Below are 19,729 nucleotides of genomic sequence, written 5' to 3'. Positions count from 1 at the left end.
GGTATATGGTTCATTATTTTCTGAAGCAGTATGAATCGCTGGTGATTTTTAAAAATCTTTATACATAGATCTACTTATTCTTTTTTAAACTGATGAAAAGATTGCTTAGACTGTTTCCATGCTTTGTTTATTCCATTTTAGCCATCTCTCATTTTTCATTATCATGTTGAGTGGCACTAACCTAAAAATCCAAAATGCTTCAAAATCTGAAACACTTTGAGCTCCAAAATGATCCCACAAATATAAATAGAAAATTTCCCATTTGAAATTTATCTTTCACATATACTTTCACAAAAGTAAAACTACCTTTCACAGATATGCAAAACATAATTGAATCTTATTTTTAAACCTGGGTTCCATCTTCCAGGTATTTCATCATGTATATAAGAATACTAGAAAATGCAAAAATATCTGAAATCTGAAATACTTTTGCACCCCAGCACTTTGGATAAAGGATGCCCAGTATACACTTCAGTACCTGTAGCCCCGGGTGTCCTGACATGCATTCTTGGTACATCCCCTGGAAGCACTGAATGGGACAGCTGGCCTAGTCATACCCTAGTTGATAATTTATAATCTATATTTTGATTTTCCAGGTTAAAATCACAAGCTTTTTAATATCTTGTATTTTGATTATTTGTTGTATAAGGTGAACACTGCCTATAAAATTTTGTCTTTTTGGAATTTGGAGATTTCCTCTGAGACAAATTTCTAATGACTATTCATTTTCATTTGCACAAAAAAAGAAACAAGAATTCTCTTTTCTACCTTGTTAATTATAGTATCCAAATCCTTTATATCTGTTCTTACCTTTTCCAATTTGACTTGTTGAGTTCTAAGTCAGTTCCTATGATTATGACTTTGTCAATTTTTCTCATTGTATTTCTATTTGTTTTGCTCTATAGAGTTCTTGGTTATATTGTTAGGCACATAAAGTTCATGACTATTGGACTTGGTGAATTCTTCTCTTTTATGAGATATCCTTTAAAATTATTTTTGCCCTTAATTCAGTTGTGTTAGATATTAACATTACTACTCCTGCTTCTGTTTTTTGCAGTGTTCATAAGAATGGCCTTTTTCTATCTATTTGAACTTTCCTGAATTGTCTTTTTTTAGGGGTTTCTATTCTATTTGTAGGTAGCTAGGATTTAAGTTTCTTTTGCTTCATTTGAACATTTTTAAGTAGGTAGGTTTAACTCATCTCAACTTTCATATATTATCTTACCTTATTTACCCTTATTTTTGTCTACTTGCCATGACTTCTTTTTAAAAACTGCAAAGTTAGATTTTTCTTCACATTGTGAACTCTGTGTACAAATAACTGCAATCCAAAAACTCTGTAGCCATCAGTCAGATTTTTATTATAATTTCTTGTCATTCTTCACACTCCAGGTAACTTTTTTCATTTGGTTTTTTTTTTTGAGACAGGGTCTCGCTATGCATTTCAGGCTGGTCTTGAGCTATTTTGTAGCTCAGGGTGGCCTCAAACTCACAACAATCCTCCAGCCTCAGCCTCCCGAGTGCTAGGATTACAGGCATGCGCCACCACACCTAGCTTTTAGGTTTTTTTTTTCCCTCCAAATTGAATCAGATATTACATACAGCACGAGGTGGGAAGATGGCTCTTTGGGATTTCTTAGTTCCTTTTTCAGGGCTTTTCTCATCCCTCTGACTGTAGCTTCCTATCACCCTGTTGACCTACTCCCTCATACTCTGTTTTTGAGCATGGAACCCAAGATCTTGCGCATGTTAGGCAAGAGCTCAACATCAGCTATATCCCAGCTTTATCCCATTCTTTCTCCCAAAAATATATGCTCCCACCACACCTATTTATTTTTCTTCTAAACCCTGGTCTCAGTGAGTGCCTCTGCTTGAAAAGATCTGAAATCCATCCATGGAGATCATTAGCTAATAAGAGGATAGCTGGTAATGGTATTTTACTGGAAGGCTCCTGAAGACAGACAAGGCTTAAAGACCCAAAGGAATGAAAGTGAGAAGGCCTCTGTCAGCCAGGCTACCTGACTATGGATTTCATTTCTGCCCTGTACCAAGGAGCAGCTTACTTTTCTATGCCGTCTCCTTGTTTGTAAAATAGGATACAAGAGCACAGCATTAAGGGTTGTAAGAAAAATGGCTGGCAGCTGGTAAAGCACCAGAGGTGTTAGCATGTGCCATAATTCCAAAGAAATCCTTTCAGAAGGTTGAACTTGGTAGTTTTCAACTATTTTTTTTTTGTCAAGATATAGTAATGAAAATGGAAGAAAATAAAAACATTGAGCTGGGTAACATTTAAATAAGGAGCTACTGTTATTCATCTCTGCAAAGGTACTCAGAGCCCACAGTACTTTGGCCCTAGCAACAGCTCAAACATGTTGCTGAATGACAGAATTGAGAGAGAGAGAGAGAGAGACAGAGACAGAGAGAGAGAGACAGAGACAGAGACACAGAGAGACAGACAGAGGGAGACAGACAGAGAGACAGAGACAGAGAGAGAATACTATCTAGATTTCTAAACTAACATGGAAAATGATGAGAAATAATCTGTTATCATTGAGATAAAAAGTACAATAATGTAAAATTTCCAGAAGGAATACCACAAAGTACAGATGCAAGTTATCAGCAAGATAATATTGTGCTATGATGATATGCTCAAAAGAGGAGACCTCCCCACTCAAGAAGGGCTTATTTTGCCATGGGGAGGTGTGAAGGGTACTCTGGCAAAATTTTCTTTAGCATCACAAATTTAAACTTGGCCTGCATTATAAAATCTCTTCTCTAAAATGAAAAAAATTGACTTACATGAGACGTAAACTAGTGGCTTGGTAAATAAAGATGTGTCATGCAGGAAGATTACATTATTTCTTATTTCATCTGTATGTGTAACAAACAATTTTTCCTTTTCTTTTTTTTGAGACAGGGTCTCACTGTGAAGTTCAGGCTGGCCTTGATTCACTATGTAGCCCAGGCTGGCATGAAACTTGTGGCAATCCTCCTGCCTCAGTCTCCTCAGTGCTGGGATTACAGGTGTGCACCATCATACCCAGTGAATTCTACTTTATCAGAGTAGCAAAAAAACAGTCAATTTAGTAATTTATATTTTTATTCTTTATAGAATATTGATTCATAAAAATGAATATAATCTAATATATATTATTAAAATACAACTTTCACTTTATGACAGATCAGCAAAAGTAGACCAGTCGGATACAGCACAGTGCAAACCATTGTATACAAACAATTGCATACAATAATTTTTGCATTTGACATCTCAGACACAGCCTAACAGAGCTCAACAAATGCCAATGCAGTACTTTTAGCAAGTGATTGATACATGTAAGGGATGACACTCATCAGTGACAATGCTTCTGTAATGTTCATTCTTTACCAGCCAAAACTCAAAGAAATGAACAATACTGACCAAGGACAAACTCCGAATCTGTTGAACAGGGGCAATATTTAATGACAGGAAGAACACCGAATTGAAGGCCAGTACATTTCAACTGTTGTCTCTGACTCTGGATACAGGATCTTGGGAAAATAACTTATACCAAGAATCCTTTAATTACTTTCAAAATGAGGGAATTGGCAGGATAGTGCTCAAAAGTCTTGCATGATTCTGAAGTCATTGACACTAATTCGTTTTCCTGTTGTAAAATGAAAACTCTAACAATTCTTTCTTGGCAGTTGGGTTGAAACCAGCTCCATTCATACAAATGTGAATAAAAACAGTTCTCCATCTTCTGAGCCCCACAACAGCCAATCCTGAAATTAACAAATTATAGCAAGAGACTTCAGGAGAAGAATGTGTGGCTCTCCACAACACACAAACTCAATATATAGTTTTAAAAACCCCAGAGTCATGGTGATCAGAATAGCTATGATGGAAGGACTACAGGGAAACTCTTCTTTGATATTAACATGAACATTTACTAACATATATTAATTATATTACATATTATATATTAATTATATATTAACTATATTATTTTTTAAAACCTTTTCAGCTCTGGGATTGAACTCAGGCCCTTTGACGAAGCTACATCCCCAGTTCTTTTTATTTTCTTATCTTGAGATAAGGTCTTGCTAATGCACTAAACTGCCCAAGCTGGGCTTGAACTTGTGTCTCATAGCTTGCTGTCTCAAAATGCTGGGATAACAGAATACAGTTATTAATTTTGACTGTTTTTTGTAAACATGCACAAAATGAAGATATAATTACAAATCTGTCTATATTAAATATACATTCAAGGTTCAGACATATATGGAAGACTCTCTGTTGCAAACTTGAACAGGAGGTTTATTATGGAAAATTTTGGTGCTCAGTTTACAAATGTTGACTCCTACTTCAAAATCCATAAAGCCCACCTCTTCCATATAATCGCAGAAACTAAAGATGTCTGGCCCCCTTTAAGGCACATTATCGATTCCTTATTTTTCAAATCAGATTACTCTTGTCTTTTGGTTCTGAAAGACTGAATGAGGGGTTCTCATCATCATCCTATTTGAAAATTAAGTGGATTTTTTCTCTTTGGGTCCAAGGTCTAAATCTGTTCTTATTTCTTCCTAATATTTTAATGTAATTGCTATCATAACTGTATTTATACAATTTTGAATATTTACCTAGGATTTGCTTTGTAAAAATTAAGCCAATTCAATAAACATGAATGTGCAAATCAAAATTACTCTGAAAGTCAGGTTTTCTTAACAAACATCCTTTCATTAAAGAACTAAAATGCTTCTTGTTTAATAGCAGTGATGATTTTCACGGGGCCTTGGAACATTTTCATGTCAAACTCACTCCCTTTTGCAGAATACTCTCTCTTATCTATTGTCCACTTCTCTCATTTGAGGACTCAGGCTCTGTACTAGAAGATTTGTTTTCTTCCTGACTGAGAAACCCTAATACTGAAGAAATGGCACCTCTATTATGTATTTGTTGGACTAAATCTATCATTTGTTTTATAAAACAATAGATTTATATTTGTCATCCTAAACATAAAATTATTTTAATATTGAGTATATTTTTTCAAACTCTACACTGTCCTTTGATCCCCCATTTCTCATGAGATTCTTGATATATTTCTTATGGGGGCAAGATCTTGCTCTCTCAGGAGTCACTGAAATAAAACCTAATTTCTGAGCCAGGGATTTAGCTCAGCGTAAGTGCCCACCTGGCAAGCAGTAGGTCATGAGTATCCTGGTATCAAAAAAAAAAAAAAAGACAGCTTAATTTCTGAACTTACTATTCATGATGAAGTTCAAGAATGAAGTTTGAGGCATTCAATGGATAATAGTGGAAAATAGTATGGAACAATATTACAATATTGAACACAATGATTATTAAGCCAAATTATTCCAACTTTATAGTTGAAAACTAATGCAGGGACATGTTTTTAAAAGTAACCTGCTGAAACCTTCATGAAATTAAAACTTTCACAGGCCATTTATAGCAACAAATTATATTATTTTACTTGATTAAAATAATGGTTTTTTTCAATTCTATGAATTACGAAGTTACACTCTTATTTCCCATTCATTCTGATATTCACAAGTAAAAGTTTTAGATTTTCCAAATAAATTTTTATCAGTTTATACCTCATTTAGAACTTAACAGTTAAATCTATAAGGTATTTAATAAAAATTGACTACTGTATCAACTGTGGCTGATTGGTACCATAATATAAAAATTTAGAAGGAGTATAAAGGAACTTCTTTTTTTTTTGTCTTTTTCCTTTTTATCGGTACCAGGGATCGAACTCACGACTGCCTTCTTGCAAGGCAGGCGCTTATGCCACTGAGCTAAATCCCCAGCCCCTGAGGAACTATTTCTATAAGTAATACTTCAAATGTCTTCATTTTTCTAAATTTTTTTCCAAATGTTTATAGAGTGAAACTTACATGTATTCTGAAACTAGATGATAATATAAATATGTACAGAAATTTAAAAACAGTTTTGGAGAAAATAGGGGTGCATGCCTCTCAAATTTTTGAAATAATTTCCTGTGATTAACTTAAGCAGACTGGAAAGCGGAAAGAGAAAATGTGTAGCGCGAGGATCACGCCTAAGGGGCCTCAATAAAACGCTCCCTCCCTCCTCCAACAAGGCACAGCAGTTTAAAGTGAGGAACACCAGGGAGGGGCCCAGGCTGACGGTGTCAGTATTCTGCGTGGATGTGCTTTGCAATGGTGTTCAGCTGGATATTGCTAGCTCCTTCATAGATTGAACCTAAAATGAAAGGGAGCAAAGTAAACAGTTAGGAGCAGGCCCACAGTTAAGAGTCAGATGAGAAATAAATGCTATAAATATCACCTCTGTATTTGCTAGAAACTTGTTACTAATAACATCATTTAATGTCCCTGGAATATGGAACTGCGGGACAAAGTAATTTTGACTAAGACGGCAATTTCCCATTAGCTGTATTGATGTCCAGAATCAGCTCTTAAGTTGAAGATTCTGGTTCCTAAACTATCGATGGATGCTCAGAAGATTATTAAGGAACAGGCAGCTTTTGGAGGTGTTGTGTTTATTTTTCTTTCTGGTAGGACAGCACTGCACTGCTCCGGCTTGGTTAGGCACTTCACTTCTGCAATTAGAACAATGCTTCAATAGCATTACCTACACTGATCACACAAAAAAGCAATTTTAGTAAAAGAAAAATTAAGATAGGAGATTTTGTTGTAGCTTTACTGTTGAGGCATTTTAAAAGGTGATTTGATATTTTTAAAATATAAATCCATTTTTTGATAGGAAGAAGTAGGGAAAAAATACAGTCACAAAAAAGCCAATAAACATATACTGAAGAAACTGGGATTATCTTTGCCTTGGTAGTAATAAAACAGAATCAACCAATACAACAGCCCAAACACCCAAAAAGGCAAACCAACCCAGATAAAATGTTTAAAAATCTACTTACCAATCTTTGCATCTCGGAAGTACTTTTCTACAGGGTAATCTTTAATATAGCCTACTCCTCCCATCCACTCGATACATTTACTGGTTGTAAGCCCTGCAATCTATCAAAAAATTTTTAAAAAGCAGCAAATTGCACACTGAAGTCACTTAACTTATATATTAGAAATACCTCTTTGTGATACTTTTAGCAATATGATTTCACTGTGATTGGTGATTAGAAGAATTACTTTAGAAACAAGCATAGTCTGTTTAGTCCTATTCTCTAGCCATTTCTATAAAATATCCTATGAATTCGTGAAATTATTTCCTTAATAAAATAATTTATTTTCCTTTGTGGAGGTTTAACCTAGAGCCTTGTGCATACCAGGCAAGCGCTCTACTTCTGAGATACATACACAGCCCAGAAAATCAGAACACTGTTGATACTTAATGCTTGCCAATAGGTATCATTTATTAGTAAATTCTAATTGACATTGCTTTCATGCCAAAGACTCTGCAATCCTGACAGAAGTGGGTAGTCACTGGCCCTTTGATACTGACAGGCATTAGAAAAAGATATTAAACCTCTAAGCACAGACAGTCATAAACTGTCTAGGGCAAAAGAAAACTCTTCTAGGAAAACTAATATGATCTAAACAGTGGGATATTTGAGAACAGTGTGGATAAGACCTAAAGAATAAGTTAGGTCATTTCCAGCTAAGGAATAGTACATGCAAAGGCCTTCAGGGATAAAAGGGATCATCAGCATTAACGACCTAAAAGAATCAGTGGGCAGGGATCAGGGTAAGTGGTAAAAAGAGAAGAGGGGCAGGCCAGCCTTAGAAAATAATCAGCAATCTGACTATTGATAAAGGCTTCTTGGGGATATGCACAGCCTAATCAAGGACGTCCACAAAAATGGAATACAGTACCTCACATAGCCAAAGAGACTTTGTAGCTGGGATTAGATGAAGGACTTTGAGATAAGGACTTTATTCTGGATAATCTGGGTATATCCAATATAATCACAAGGCTGCTTACAAAAGACAGAAGGAGTTAAAGAGTTAAGTTACTGATGGCAATGACTATTGCAACAGAGAATAGAGCCACAGAGATATTTGAGCCTACTACATAACTGGGTGTGAAGATGGAAGAGGAGGCTGCAAGCCAAGGAATGGTCAGCAGCCTACGGAAGCTTAATGGGGCTCTCCCTTAGAGCCTTCAGAAAGACAGCCCTTCTGATACTTTTATTTGATCCTAATGAGACTCATTTTAGACTTCTGACCTCTAGAGGTGGGGAGTAATAAAACTGAATGGTTTTAGGCTACTAGATTTTTGGTAATATGTAATATGGTGATAGGAAATGAATAAAAAATAGTTATTGTGAGATACTAAATCTTAGAGCTAGAGTGACATGAACTCAGGTGCATTTTGAAAAGAGAGACAGACTGGCTTGGAGTAAAAGGGACCATAAGAGTAGTCAGGTCAACAATAGTTTGGTCAAGAAATGACATACTTTAGATGGATGAAATAGCAAGAGAGAAAAATATATCAACTCAAGAACTCTTTTGCGGTAGAATCCTCAGGAACTGATGATGGATTTGGTGGGGAGGAATGAAAGAAAGGTATCAAGATGACTCTTAAGTTTCTGACTGGTGCCCCAGGTGGATGGGTCAAAATAAGCCTGGATAATTTAGCAGGAAGTCACAAGGGCGCTTGAGGCACAGATCAAATTAAGCCGTGGAGAGGTTAAATGAGTATGTAAAGTCCTGAAATGAGTCAGATGTACTCCAGCAAGGAAACAGCTGCCAATGACCTGGCTAAATTCTCCACTCAAACTCTAACATGTTAAAAAGTATGCATATGTTTAAGTAGAAAGCATTAAAAATATAGACAATCTTTTCCTGGTGTTTCTAACTTCATTTGCTTGTGTTACAAGCATATGATCTTCCTTGGCAATCTTTCCGCCCCAATTTGAAGTGCTGAACTCAATGCCATTATTCAGAAAGGCTTCTCTTTTGTTTTCAAGAGTGGCTATCAAACAGGGCCACTCATAGGAATACCAAGACCCTACAAAATTAAAACAATTTCCTATAGTAGTTTTACTTTTTCGTTTTCCTACTATAAAAATTGAAAAGTCTGTTGTACTTACTGAAAAACAAACACTCAAGTTAAAAAATTATTAAGAACATATTTGAAAATAAGTGAAAATTGACTTTTATTTTTACCTCTGATGCATAATATTTAGCCATCGCTGCTTCTTTTATAAATGGCCTCCCATGTTCTACAAGTCTGGCAGCATTGTAGGTTAGTAATCTCGCAGCTTCCAGCTGAGTGGCCACGAGAGCCACTTGGTGTTGGACCCCCTGTAACAACCAGGCATAAGTTGCAGAATTATGATTTCCAAAACACAGCTTATCTTTAGGTCCTGCCAAGACACAGAACAGTGACAGACTTAAAATATAACACAAAAGAAATTCATGCTCATTTCTTTTAAAAAGTTGAAAACATTGTGTTATGAAGCCTTTTAGTCCTAGAAAAATTTCAAAGTTCATGTAATTCTTCCTAATTGTTAAGATTTAAATAATAAATTATCACAAAATCAGGTTTAAAAACTTAGATGCTTTAGTGAATATTTGTTTGTAATTCTCCTTATGATCAAAATTAAGCTTGAGTCAAAGCCTCACACATTAAAACTTTGAATATATGCTTTCTTGAGTTAAGAAAATTTTGATTTTTCCTATGGGCTTAAAGCATTAGATGTTGTTAGATACAAAAAATGAAGGAATATTTGTAGAAACAGTTTTCTTCTTTCAAATAAATTTATTAGAGAGACTCTACTGTAATATCCGATAATAGGTGCCAGCTCCTTTAAGATTATAGAGAATAGAATAATCTTAAAACCACTCTAAAAAAAAATCTGCTACCATCTTGAAAGTTTAGAAAGTGACAGATGTCATTAAATGTTAATAAGAAAAATAAGTGACTTGGTAACTCAAAATATAGATTATAGCTATAAATACTTTCCTGGATAGATAGGTACATATGATTATTATAAACCGTCATGCTTTATCATGTCTAACCTATCCATTCACCCAGATGTTTATTGAGCACCTACTCTATGCCAGGAACTGTGCTGAGCAATGGAGGCACTGTGTTGAGATTCCAGTCAAACTCCTTGTCTTCATGATTTGTAGGGTCCAGCAGGGAAAAGACAATAAATATAACTGTGCAACAAATGTTAGGTAACACAGAGAACCTTGATTAAGGCAATTACTTAATAATCCTAGAATGACCTTTCTTAAACAAAAAGGAAGGATAAACTGAAAACAAGTAGTTTATTCTTTCTTTTGCAAATATTCTAATGTTCTTTTTACTTCTATGATGTTTAACATTTATAAAATAAGTGTATAATGTAGTATATAAAACATAAAAATAAACTGAATGCCCACAATGCTATGTGCAGGGAACCTCTCTTCTCCCTTATGATTTATATTTTTACTTTATGGCATCTTTTAATAAAGAGAAATTTTATAGTCAAGCTTACCAACTGTGATTAGTCATCATAATTAGTCTTTTTGTGTCTTGTTTATGCAGTCTTTTCCAAATGTGAAGTCATAAAGATATGCTCATAAAACCTTAAAGTTTACTTTACATTACTTTTTAATATATCTGAAATAGATTTTCTGTATGTGGTTTCATTTTTTTACACAGAGAGAACATTCCTACTTAGTGATCTACAATGTTATCTCTGTCATTTATCAATTTACACACATGTGTGAGTTGACTTCTGGCCTGTTTTGTTCTAGCAATCTGCCTATTTCTATGCTAACATTACCATTCTAGACATCTCAAATGGCTTTTTATGTGGAATTAGAGATTCTTATTATTTTTGCAAAATATGTTTAGTTCAGTTAAATCTCCAGATACCATGAGGAGCATGGAAACAAACTCTGGCATGTTTCCTGTTCAGTGAGAACTCACTACTGCTGAATATTGGTTCCCTAACTACACTGTAAACACAAGACCTGTCATGGAGAACATGTTCAACAAATATATACCGAATAAACTGCAGGAAATAAGAATGGACAGACTTGATCCCTATTCTCAAAGATCTTACTCTCTAGAGGATGGAAAGGAAAGAACACATATAACGCCAAAAGTAAATCACTCTGGTGAGATGAAGTATGCAGAGAAACTCAGTACAAGCTTCATTCAAAGCCTTATAAATAGCTTTGCAGGTTTTAGTTACTTATTTATTTAGTTAGTTATTTTTGGTACCGGGAACTGAACTTAGGACCCCATGCTTGCCAGGCAGGTGCTGTGCCCCTGAGCTATATTCCCAGATCTAATTTCTAACATCAAATTTCTATTTTTCAAAAATAATAACCAAGAGTTGCTGAGCATGGTGGCTCACACCTATAATCCCAACTCTCTGGAGCCTGAGGCAGGAGGATGGCTTCGACCTTGAGGATGACTCAGGCTACACAGTAAAATCCTGTCTCAAAAAACCAAAATCAAACCAAATCAAATCAAATCTACCCAGACTGGCCATCTCCAGAAATGCTGTGATTATACCTATTAGTATACCTAATCCATACAGTATACCTAATTCTGTTACATACGTAGTCCATAGGTATATAAATGATATACACACACACACACATGTACAGTTCCCTGGTGTATATGAAGAACAAAAGCCTCGACAGCCCTACCTCACTTCTGTCCCTCACTGCCATCTATGTAGAAAGTAACTCTGAGATAGTATGCAAGTATAATGAAATGAATATTAGACCAGAAGCCAACACAAAACCCTGTAATTTTGGAAAATACTGCGCTAGCTATATGGTCTTGGAAACCCACCATCTGTGTGACTTGTATCCTGTTTACAGGATGGGAATGGAAACATGGCCTCTGCAAGCCAGTGGCCAACACTGCCATGCTCATTCCAAGATCTTAGACTGACCCTGCATGTCCATAGCCTCATATCTTTATACAAGCATAATCTGGGTATTTTCATATGATGCCTAGTCATCATAAACTTGAAGACAGTATAGTATCATGGAGCTGCTAGTGTGTTAAGAAACTACTTTGAACCTGGAGATACTTAAGAGGACTTTTTTTTAAAATTTTATTTAAAAGGAAAAAGAAAAACACAAAACAAAACAAAGCGGTGTAAGGGTACAAGTGATACAGAACTACCCACACACACAAAAAAAAAACAGTAAGAAATCACCAGTTAATAGATTACATATTATCATCTTAGAAATAGTTGCTCAAATCACAGTACCAAGAATACAAAGTGGACATTCAAACAGTGAGACTGCAAACAGTTGTGTTCAATGATCTAACCAAAAACATTAATATGGTCAGCTATTTAACACCCCTAAACACACTTGCTGTTGTATCCTTTAGAGCTCTTTTTTTCCCTCTTTTTTACAACAAAATTTATACATTTTGGGTTTTATTACTCCTTAGTTCTTATTACTTTAAGAGGACGTTTTGTAACCATGTGATGCAATTATTCTAGAATTTCAGGTAATACATGTCAGGTTGCCTACAAGTCTTAGTAAGCTGTTATTCTAGGCTACTCCCAGCCTGACAAAAATCTCAAGTGGATAAGAAGTTCCTAGCTACCAAGGAATCCTTGACTGTCTAGGGAGCTCTAAAAAGACAAGACATGGACACGACTAGTATTTCTCAAAATGCTTTGCTGAAGGCATCTCAATGGTATCTGCCACTGCAAAGTGTGCATGTGTCAAAGTGCCCTTAAAGACTGCCATATGGGTCTGCTCTGAACAGTGACTCATAACAAGTCACCATTCAACTGAGCATTGTTAAGCTCATGCACTGTACTAACACTTTATATGAACCTAATTTAAAAATGGGAAACATTGTATCACCTGTACTGTAATTTCACAGATAAGGCAATTAAGGCTAGAGAGGTGCTCAAGGCTTACAGGTAGTACAGAATGAGCATTCCTTATCCAAATGCTCCAAAGTCTAAAACTTTCGGAGGGTCAACATGATGCCACAAGTGGAAAATTCCATACAATGAAACTTTGTTTCATATATAAAATTACTAAAATTGTGTAAAATTACCTTTAGGTTAGATACGGTATATATAAAACATAAATGAATTTTATGTTTATACTTCAATCCTCATTAAATCCATTCAAATATTCCAAAATCCAAAAATCTCTGAAATCAGAAACACTCCAGTTCGAAGCATTTCAGAAAAGGGATACTCAACTATACCTGGAAGAACTAGGCTTTGAACAAGAAGCCTGACTTTAGATCTCATGGCCTAGGCTTACGAAGCAGTGAGAACATGGCTCTACAGTGTTCACCAAGACATCCTGAATCCGGCCACAGCCTGGCCTTAGTGCTGTAGTTCTGCATTGAAAAAGATTAAGACACTCATAATTACACTCCCCAAGATTCTCTCCCCATAAAATCTCTAAGAGATTCTCTCCATGGCTTTTCAACACAACTCTTTATTAAATGAAAGAAGGGAAAGTCAAGTACAATGGAAAGAGCCTAGTCACTTACTTGAAAATCAAATATTCTTTTGCCAAATTGTTCTCTTTCTTTAATATATGGAATCGTGTGGTCAAAACATCCTTGGGCCAGTCCCAGCATCTGTTAAAAATACATTCGAATCTATTATTTTGTTACAAGCTTATGTTTTTACTTATTTAAGTTGTAAATTCTTTTTATAGTGAGATAGAATCATTGAGGTAGAGAAGAACTGAAGTTACTGTGAGGTGTATGTTAATTTCACATCTTTATCCATTGCATTCTGTAGTAGTTGGGAAAAAATATAGTGTGATTTCATATGAACACGTGTGTTTTCTAGCACAAAGAATAACCATTTGGCATGGCTGTACTCACACCAGCCTACTGTTCAGGAATCCTTTCTTTAATGCTCTGATTCTCTAGAATAAAGTAAGCTGCAGAAGCTTTGCTTAGAAGTGGTCTCAAAGACTGTAGAGTGCTTCCCCCAATCCTAGAAATCAAACTGTAGAGGGTCACTTCCTTACTTTTTACCTTCTTGTCCATTTTGTTTATGATTAACAAGAGTTTCAATGGAAAGGGCATCAGAATATAAGGCTGCAGGATATCTCAATCCTGCATACAAATCAGATTCACATGGGAAACTTAATTTTAAAAGATACCGTTGCCCAAATGTTATGGTTTACATCTGATGTACCCTCAAGCCTCATGTGGTCATAGGTGGGGGTTTTTGGAAGTGACTGGCTCTCGAGTGTGTGATGCTAGGATAAGGATGTGATATTAGGATTGATTCATGGCACAATGCTAGTATTAGGGGTACCCCACCCTGTGTGTGAATGCTACCCTAAAAAGATAGATAACCTGAATAGAATATAAGGGACAGAAAGGGGGCTGTTATTGTCACTTGTTGCTTTGCTAGTCAGCTGCTTGCTGCCTTCTGCCCATCATGAACTACTTCTCCTCTTCCATGCCACCCTGTCTTGGACGTATGAACTAGTGAACCCTATGAACTTAATCTTCTGCAAACCATGAGCTGCAAAAGCCTTTCCTCTTGTAACTTTTGATCTTAGGTATTTTGTCTCAGCAATGAGAAAAGTAATTAAGACACCAGGGATAACATCTGTGTACAACAAGTAAATTCAAATCTTGGAATTGGGTTGGAGGTTGAGTGAGGTCTAAGAATCAGCATTTTAAAAACTCTCTGGGTGATTTAATGTACAGCTGCGGTTTAAAACAACTGATAGAGAGCATGTGGCAAAAACGAAATTTATATGCCTGAAGAACAAGTCAGGATGTGGTAGTGATTTTAGCTGAACTCTCATTACTAACCAATTTTCATATCTACTGAATGATTTCCAGTTTAGAAATGGTTTCTGAATTTCAACACTAGTAGCCATTATATCACTATTATAACTATGTCAAACTATGTAAGGTTTAAAAAAAGCAAAAAACCAATAAAGTTTTTGAAAGAAATATCCACAAACATCAATGTTTCACTTCTGTTCACTCACTTTTTTTTTGTTTTTGGTACCGGGGATTAAACTCACAATTTGTGCTTGCCAGGTAGGCACTTACACCACTGAGCTAAATCCCCAGCTACTCACATTTGCTTCAAGCCTTTATTTTGAACTTCCTGCAGAACAGATGATTATATTAAAAGTCCCCAAACCCACAAATTAAACTTCACTGCACTTCTGTTGTGAGCTAAGATGTTGTGCTGGGTGTGATGGCACATGTGATCCCAGGTACTTAGGAGGCTCGTGAAGGAGGACTGCAATTTGAGGCTAATCAGAGAAATTTAGTGAGATCCTGTTCAAAATAATTTTTTTAAAAGGGCAGTGGATATAGCTCAGTGGCAAAGCACGTGCCTAGTGTGAAAGGTCCTGGGTTTAGTCCTTGGTATCAGAAAAAAAAAAAAAGATGATTTCACTATACTCTTAAAACTAACAATTAAGACATAAAGATAATAGCCTGTACCAACATGAAAACTGATCCTATCAGATGAAAATCAAAATAGGTGTTTCCAGCTCAGTGAAATGTTTCCATTATAAACACTAAAGACCAAATTTTCTCTACCTGCAGAATTCTGAAAATAGATGACTTTAGTTCACTGTTATATGTGCCGCCTCCTGTAAAAGGCATCCATTGAGACATAATAACTACCTGACCTTAGCTTTTAATTAGATTATAAGATAACCTGGAGTAATTAGACTAAAGCTCATGCCATGTATTTTACTGCCAGAACATCTATATTATTTATGTCTGGGAACAATGCGGTCCAGTATTGGAGCTTTTAATGCCATATGTGATGAAGTTAAACCACAGAAAAACTTTACAAAGTACAAATATGCCAGTAGTCGTTAGTAACTTACAATTTGGCTTTGCAGAAAACCTAGCTAAGATTTGATTTGAGAGTAGGTTTGGCGGGCTGAGGTTGTAGCTCAGATGTAGAGCACATGATGAGTGTGGTTGAGGCCCAAGTTCAATGTCATGAAGTCTGTATTATAAAGGGCAAACCTGGTAAAAATTGAATAGTTTTATCTTACATACCTAAGTAACTGGAACTATTTTATTACTGTGTCACAAAAAATTGTTCAATTTTCACATGCAAAAGAATGAATCTTTAATTATCTCTAGACACCTTTACACAGTAGGATAATTATTTTTTCCTAATTTTAGAAGTTTCTTCCAGAATGAATTTTATGTTTTGAAAGGTTGATTTTTTTAAAAAAAAATTTCCATATTTAATTTACAATGCATCTTAGAAGTTTTGGTTCAGGTGTTGGATAATATTTTAATATTTTCAAAGCAGAAAAACCATTACCACTAAGCTACTGTTTGGTTCTCCAGATACGTATATAATTGAACAAAGTGGAATCCAAAGACCATTCTTTCACCTCAATAAGAAAAGGATGCCATCTTGTGTTCACAAGCTTCCAAATACTTTTTGGTCTTACTGCATTTCTTTTGTTTTACATTTTCATTGGCTCATATTACAGAAGAGGTAAAATTTGACTTACCTGCGCAGCAATTCCTATTCTACCTTCATTAAGAATTCCGATGGCATATTTATAGCCATGTCCAACTTTTCCCAAGATATTGGCTTCTGGAACCTGAAAATAACAATGTGAACTTATTTGTTAATCTAAACTGGTAGGACTCATTTCACAATACTTTTTAAATACCAATTGTCTGTTGACATTGCGACATCTATATTGTGTCCTCAAAACCATGTTCCCTTTTGCATCCTCCAGAGCTTCGCACATCTGCCTGTTTCAGCCTCAGCCTCTGACAGTCTTATTTTGTGAGGCCTTGCCTGGTTGTTCTTCACTCTAAGCAACACCCCCATCTTGTGGCCTGTGGTGTACTAACACCAGACCGCCTCTAAAGCTGTGTTTGGATCACTTACAAAGTTTAAATGGTTCACAAATATGTAACTTACGACATAGTGAGAGAGAGAGATATGCTGAGTACAGTGTGCACACCTATAACCCCAGCGTTTGGAGGCTAAGGCAGAAGAATCACTGTGAGTTTGAGGCCAGCCTGAGCTACACAGTGAGATTCTGTTTCCACAACAACAATAGTAATAACAACAGCAGCAGCAGCAGTAGCAGAAACAACTGAGATAAATTCTTATCATTTGTTCCTGAGGCCAGCAACTGGACAGAAAGTTTCCACTCTGGCCTAAACAGTTATGGAAAGTACACTTGGTCATGACTTAACCTAAGAGCACTATTTAGGGACTCCACAAAATACTCTGCCGTGCACACTTATCTCCATTTAAAAGTTTTGATACCTCTCTGGTTCCATATGAAGTTCATTTCACATGAGTCTTACTGGTTATTCTGAAATACTCACCTTTACATTTTCAAATGTTAATGGGCAGGTGGAAGAAGCTCTGATACCCATTTTGTTTTCTGATTTCCCAACATGAAAGCCTTCTGTATCACGATCTACTAAGAAGCAGGTGATTCCTTTATAGCTCTAAAAAGATTTACAATACTATTAACATTTGGATTTATAAAATCTCATTTATACAGTTTTAAAGATAAAAAGAAAACTAAAAACAGACTATAGCAATAAATATTAAAGGGCTCTAAATTGCAACACATGCATTACAAAAGAATGCCTGGAGCACATCAGACACAATTTAAAGAATCTCACCATTTTTTAAACTCTTTTAGAAACCATATTAAATATTGAAATTATTGTTATAATAAGTTATATAATCGTGAAAGTCTCACTTTTAAATTCAATTAAGTATTTTAAAAGTTTTAGCAATTTAATTCAATTAAATATTATGTAAGTAAAAAGACAAAAAATAAAACACAATTACCATTTTTGCTATATATCTATTGTCCAACTGAATAAAATAGTTTTAAAAACAAATGTACTATATAGGTAATAAAGTCATTATTAAAAAGAAAAATTGAAATTCTTCAAAATTAAAAATTAGCTTCCTACGAATATAACATTAAAATTTAAGTAACAAATGTTCCCCCATGTTACGTTAACAATAAGGCAATTAATACAAGGTGAAAAGATGCCAGGGCAAGTCTTACATTTCTAGCATTTAGAATTATAAAGACATTAAGTGAAGTGTAAGGAAGAAAAGAAAAAAAGGAAAGATTACAGGGAAAGGGGAGAAATTTGTTTACAAACTTACAGCAGTAAAGTCTACATTTGCAAACACCACAAAGAGCTTGGCATATCCTGCATTGCTAATCCACATCTTTGACCCATTGATAACATAGTAATTTCCCTTTTTGTCAGCTCTGGTCTTCAAAGCAAAGGAGTCGCTACCTGCTCCAGCCTCTGAAAGGCAAAAGCTTCCTATCTGCACATGTAAGGGAAAAAAAAATCAAAATTAGCAACTGTATTTATGCTCTGCATAACAAATAATGACAAAATGAAAATTTGTATATCAAACCTTTAGTTAGTATTTTAAAAGTCTGTATCAAAATACTTTTTGTCAGTATTATTTCCAAACTACCCTACAATTTGTCTCAGACAAACTTAAGAATGCAAGAATACGTATGAAACTTTATTAAATTCATTCAAATAATTATAGTAGTAGGCAATCTCAGTGTTAAATGAGATCTAGTACCATTAACAAAGGTACTAGAAAACAGAATTTTGACAAAAAAGGATTATTGCCTGATGCTTATTCACTAAATTTCTAAGTGGAAAATGAGAAGCAAAGTATATTTTTCTTTTTCTTTCTTTCTTTTCTCTCTCTCTATTTTTTTTTTTTTTTTTTTTTTTTTTTTTGCTACTGGAAATTGAACTCAGGACCTTGAGCTTTCCAGGCAGGTCCTGTGCCCCAGCCCTATTTTTCTTATTGAGAGTTATCAGATTAATTGATGGCATGACACTATAGTCTTGAATAATAAAAGTCAACATTGCAGCTACTTTTTTTCCTGAAAATATTATAAATGTAGAAAAGACCAAATCTGTTTCGACTCACATCTTCTGTAGTCAGCTTAGGCAAATAGGTGGCCTTTTGTTCTTCTGTCCCATGTTTCATAATGAGCTTGTTAAACACTGTGTTCTGAAGGTCACACATAAGAGCCACAGATGCATCAACTTTGGCTAATTCTTCAGTCACTAGGATGGAAGAAAAAAATGAAGCTCCTGTTCCTCCATACTTGGCATCAACTTCAATACCCATCAACTACAGGAAAAACAAAAAGCAGATTAAGGAAGCTGTTTTCATACTGGGGAATTTCTTATAAGAATAATCTCAAAAGTAAATCACAACCAGGTATGTTCTTAACTAAAATACTGCACAAATATTTTGTTTTAATTTTGCACGCCTGTTTTGGTAAAAATAACAAGTTACAAGTTATTTATAATGGAAACTATTTGAAAAGGACAATTTACATGCCACAGCTGGACATGGAGGTGCATGTCTGCTATCTTAGCACTTGAGAGGCTGAGGCCAGAGAACTGACAGAAGTTTGAGACCAGCCTGAGCTATATGGTGAGTTCAAGGCCAGCCAGGAATTAGTAAGACTCTCAAAACTGCTTGCCTCCTTTTTGGACCTCAAAATTAAGAGGTCAAATGTTTTAAAGAGTAGCTGAATGAAATGAGACAATATCTTATATAAAGATATTCTTACGGCCTTTTTGCTAAAGACCACAAGAGTTCTTTGGTCTTTCACCAAAGTCCCCACTGTACTGATTTGAATGTAATAGCAAGGAAGTAACCAGCCCTCAGGGGGAATGTCTACAGTTTCACTGGGCATAATCTCTTCTAGGAAGGCTCCTTTACCTTGATATTTTTACCTGAGATAAATGACTGCAGGATCATTCAGTTTG

At 35.4% G+C, this 19,729-nt stretch overlaps 1 protein-coding gene across 1 annotated transcript in view; it reads right to left on the bottom strand.

The window, feature by feature from the left end:
• Positions 1 to 3,082: 3,082 nt before the first annotated feature.
• The window catches only part of Acadsb (acyl-CoA dehydrogenase short/branched chain), a 38,360-nt gene continuing 21,713 nt past the window's right edge, over positions 3,083 to 19,729 (bottom strand). The window contains exons 4-11 of the mRNA XM_003479622.5: positions 18,876 to 19,082; positions 18,075 to 18,245; positions 17,267 to 17,392; positions 16,429 to 16,521; positions 13,445 to 13,534; positions 9,121 to 9,258; positions 6,915 to 7,014; positions 3,083 to 6,226 (exon numbers count right to left, since the gene is read on the bottom strand). Coding sequence (XP_003479670.2) covers positions 6,156 to 6,226; positions 6,915 to 7,014; positions 9,121 to 9,258; positions 13,445 to 13,534; positions 16,429 to 16,521; positions 17,267 to 17,392; positions 18,075 to 18,245; positions 18,876 to 19,082 — 996 coding nt within the window. The 3' untranslated portion in view covers positions 3,083 to 6,155. The remainder of the gene's footprint in view (positions 6,227 to 6,914; positions 7,015 to 9,120; positions 9,259 to 13,444; positions 13,535 to 16,428; positions 16,522 to 17,266; positions 17,393 to 18,074; positions 18,246 to 18,875; positions 19,083 to 19,729) is intronic.

Source organism: Cavia porcellus, unplaced genomic scaffold, assembly GCF_034190915.1.
Source record: "Cavia porcellus strain 051 isolate PalLab524CR breed Dunkin Hartley unplaced genomic scaffold, mCavPor4.1 scaffold_2, whole genome shotgun sequence".
Taxonomy (NCBI): Eukaryota; Metazoa; Chordata; class Mammalia; order Rodentia; family Caviidae; genus Cavia; species Cavia porcellus.
The sequence above is the reverse complement of the archived record's forward strand: the minus strand, read 5'-3'. Positions and strand labels throughout refer to the sequence as shown.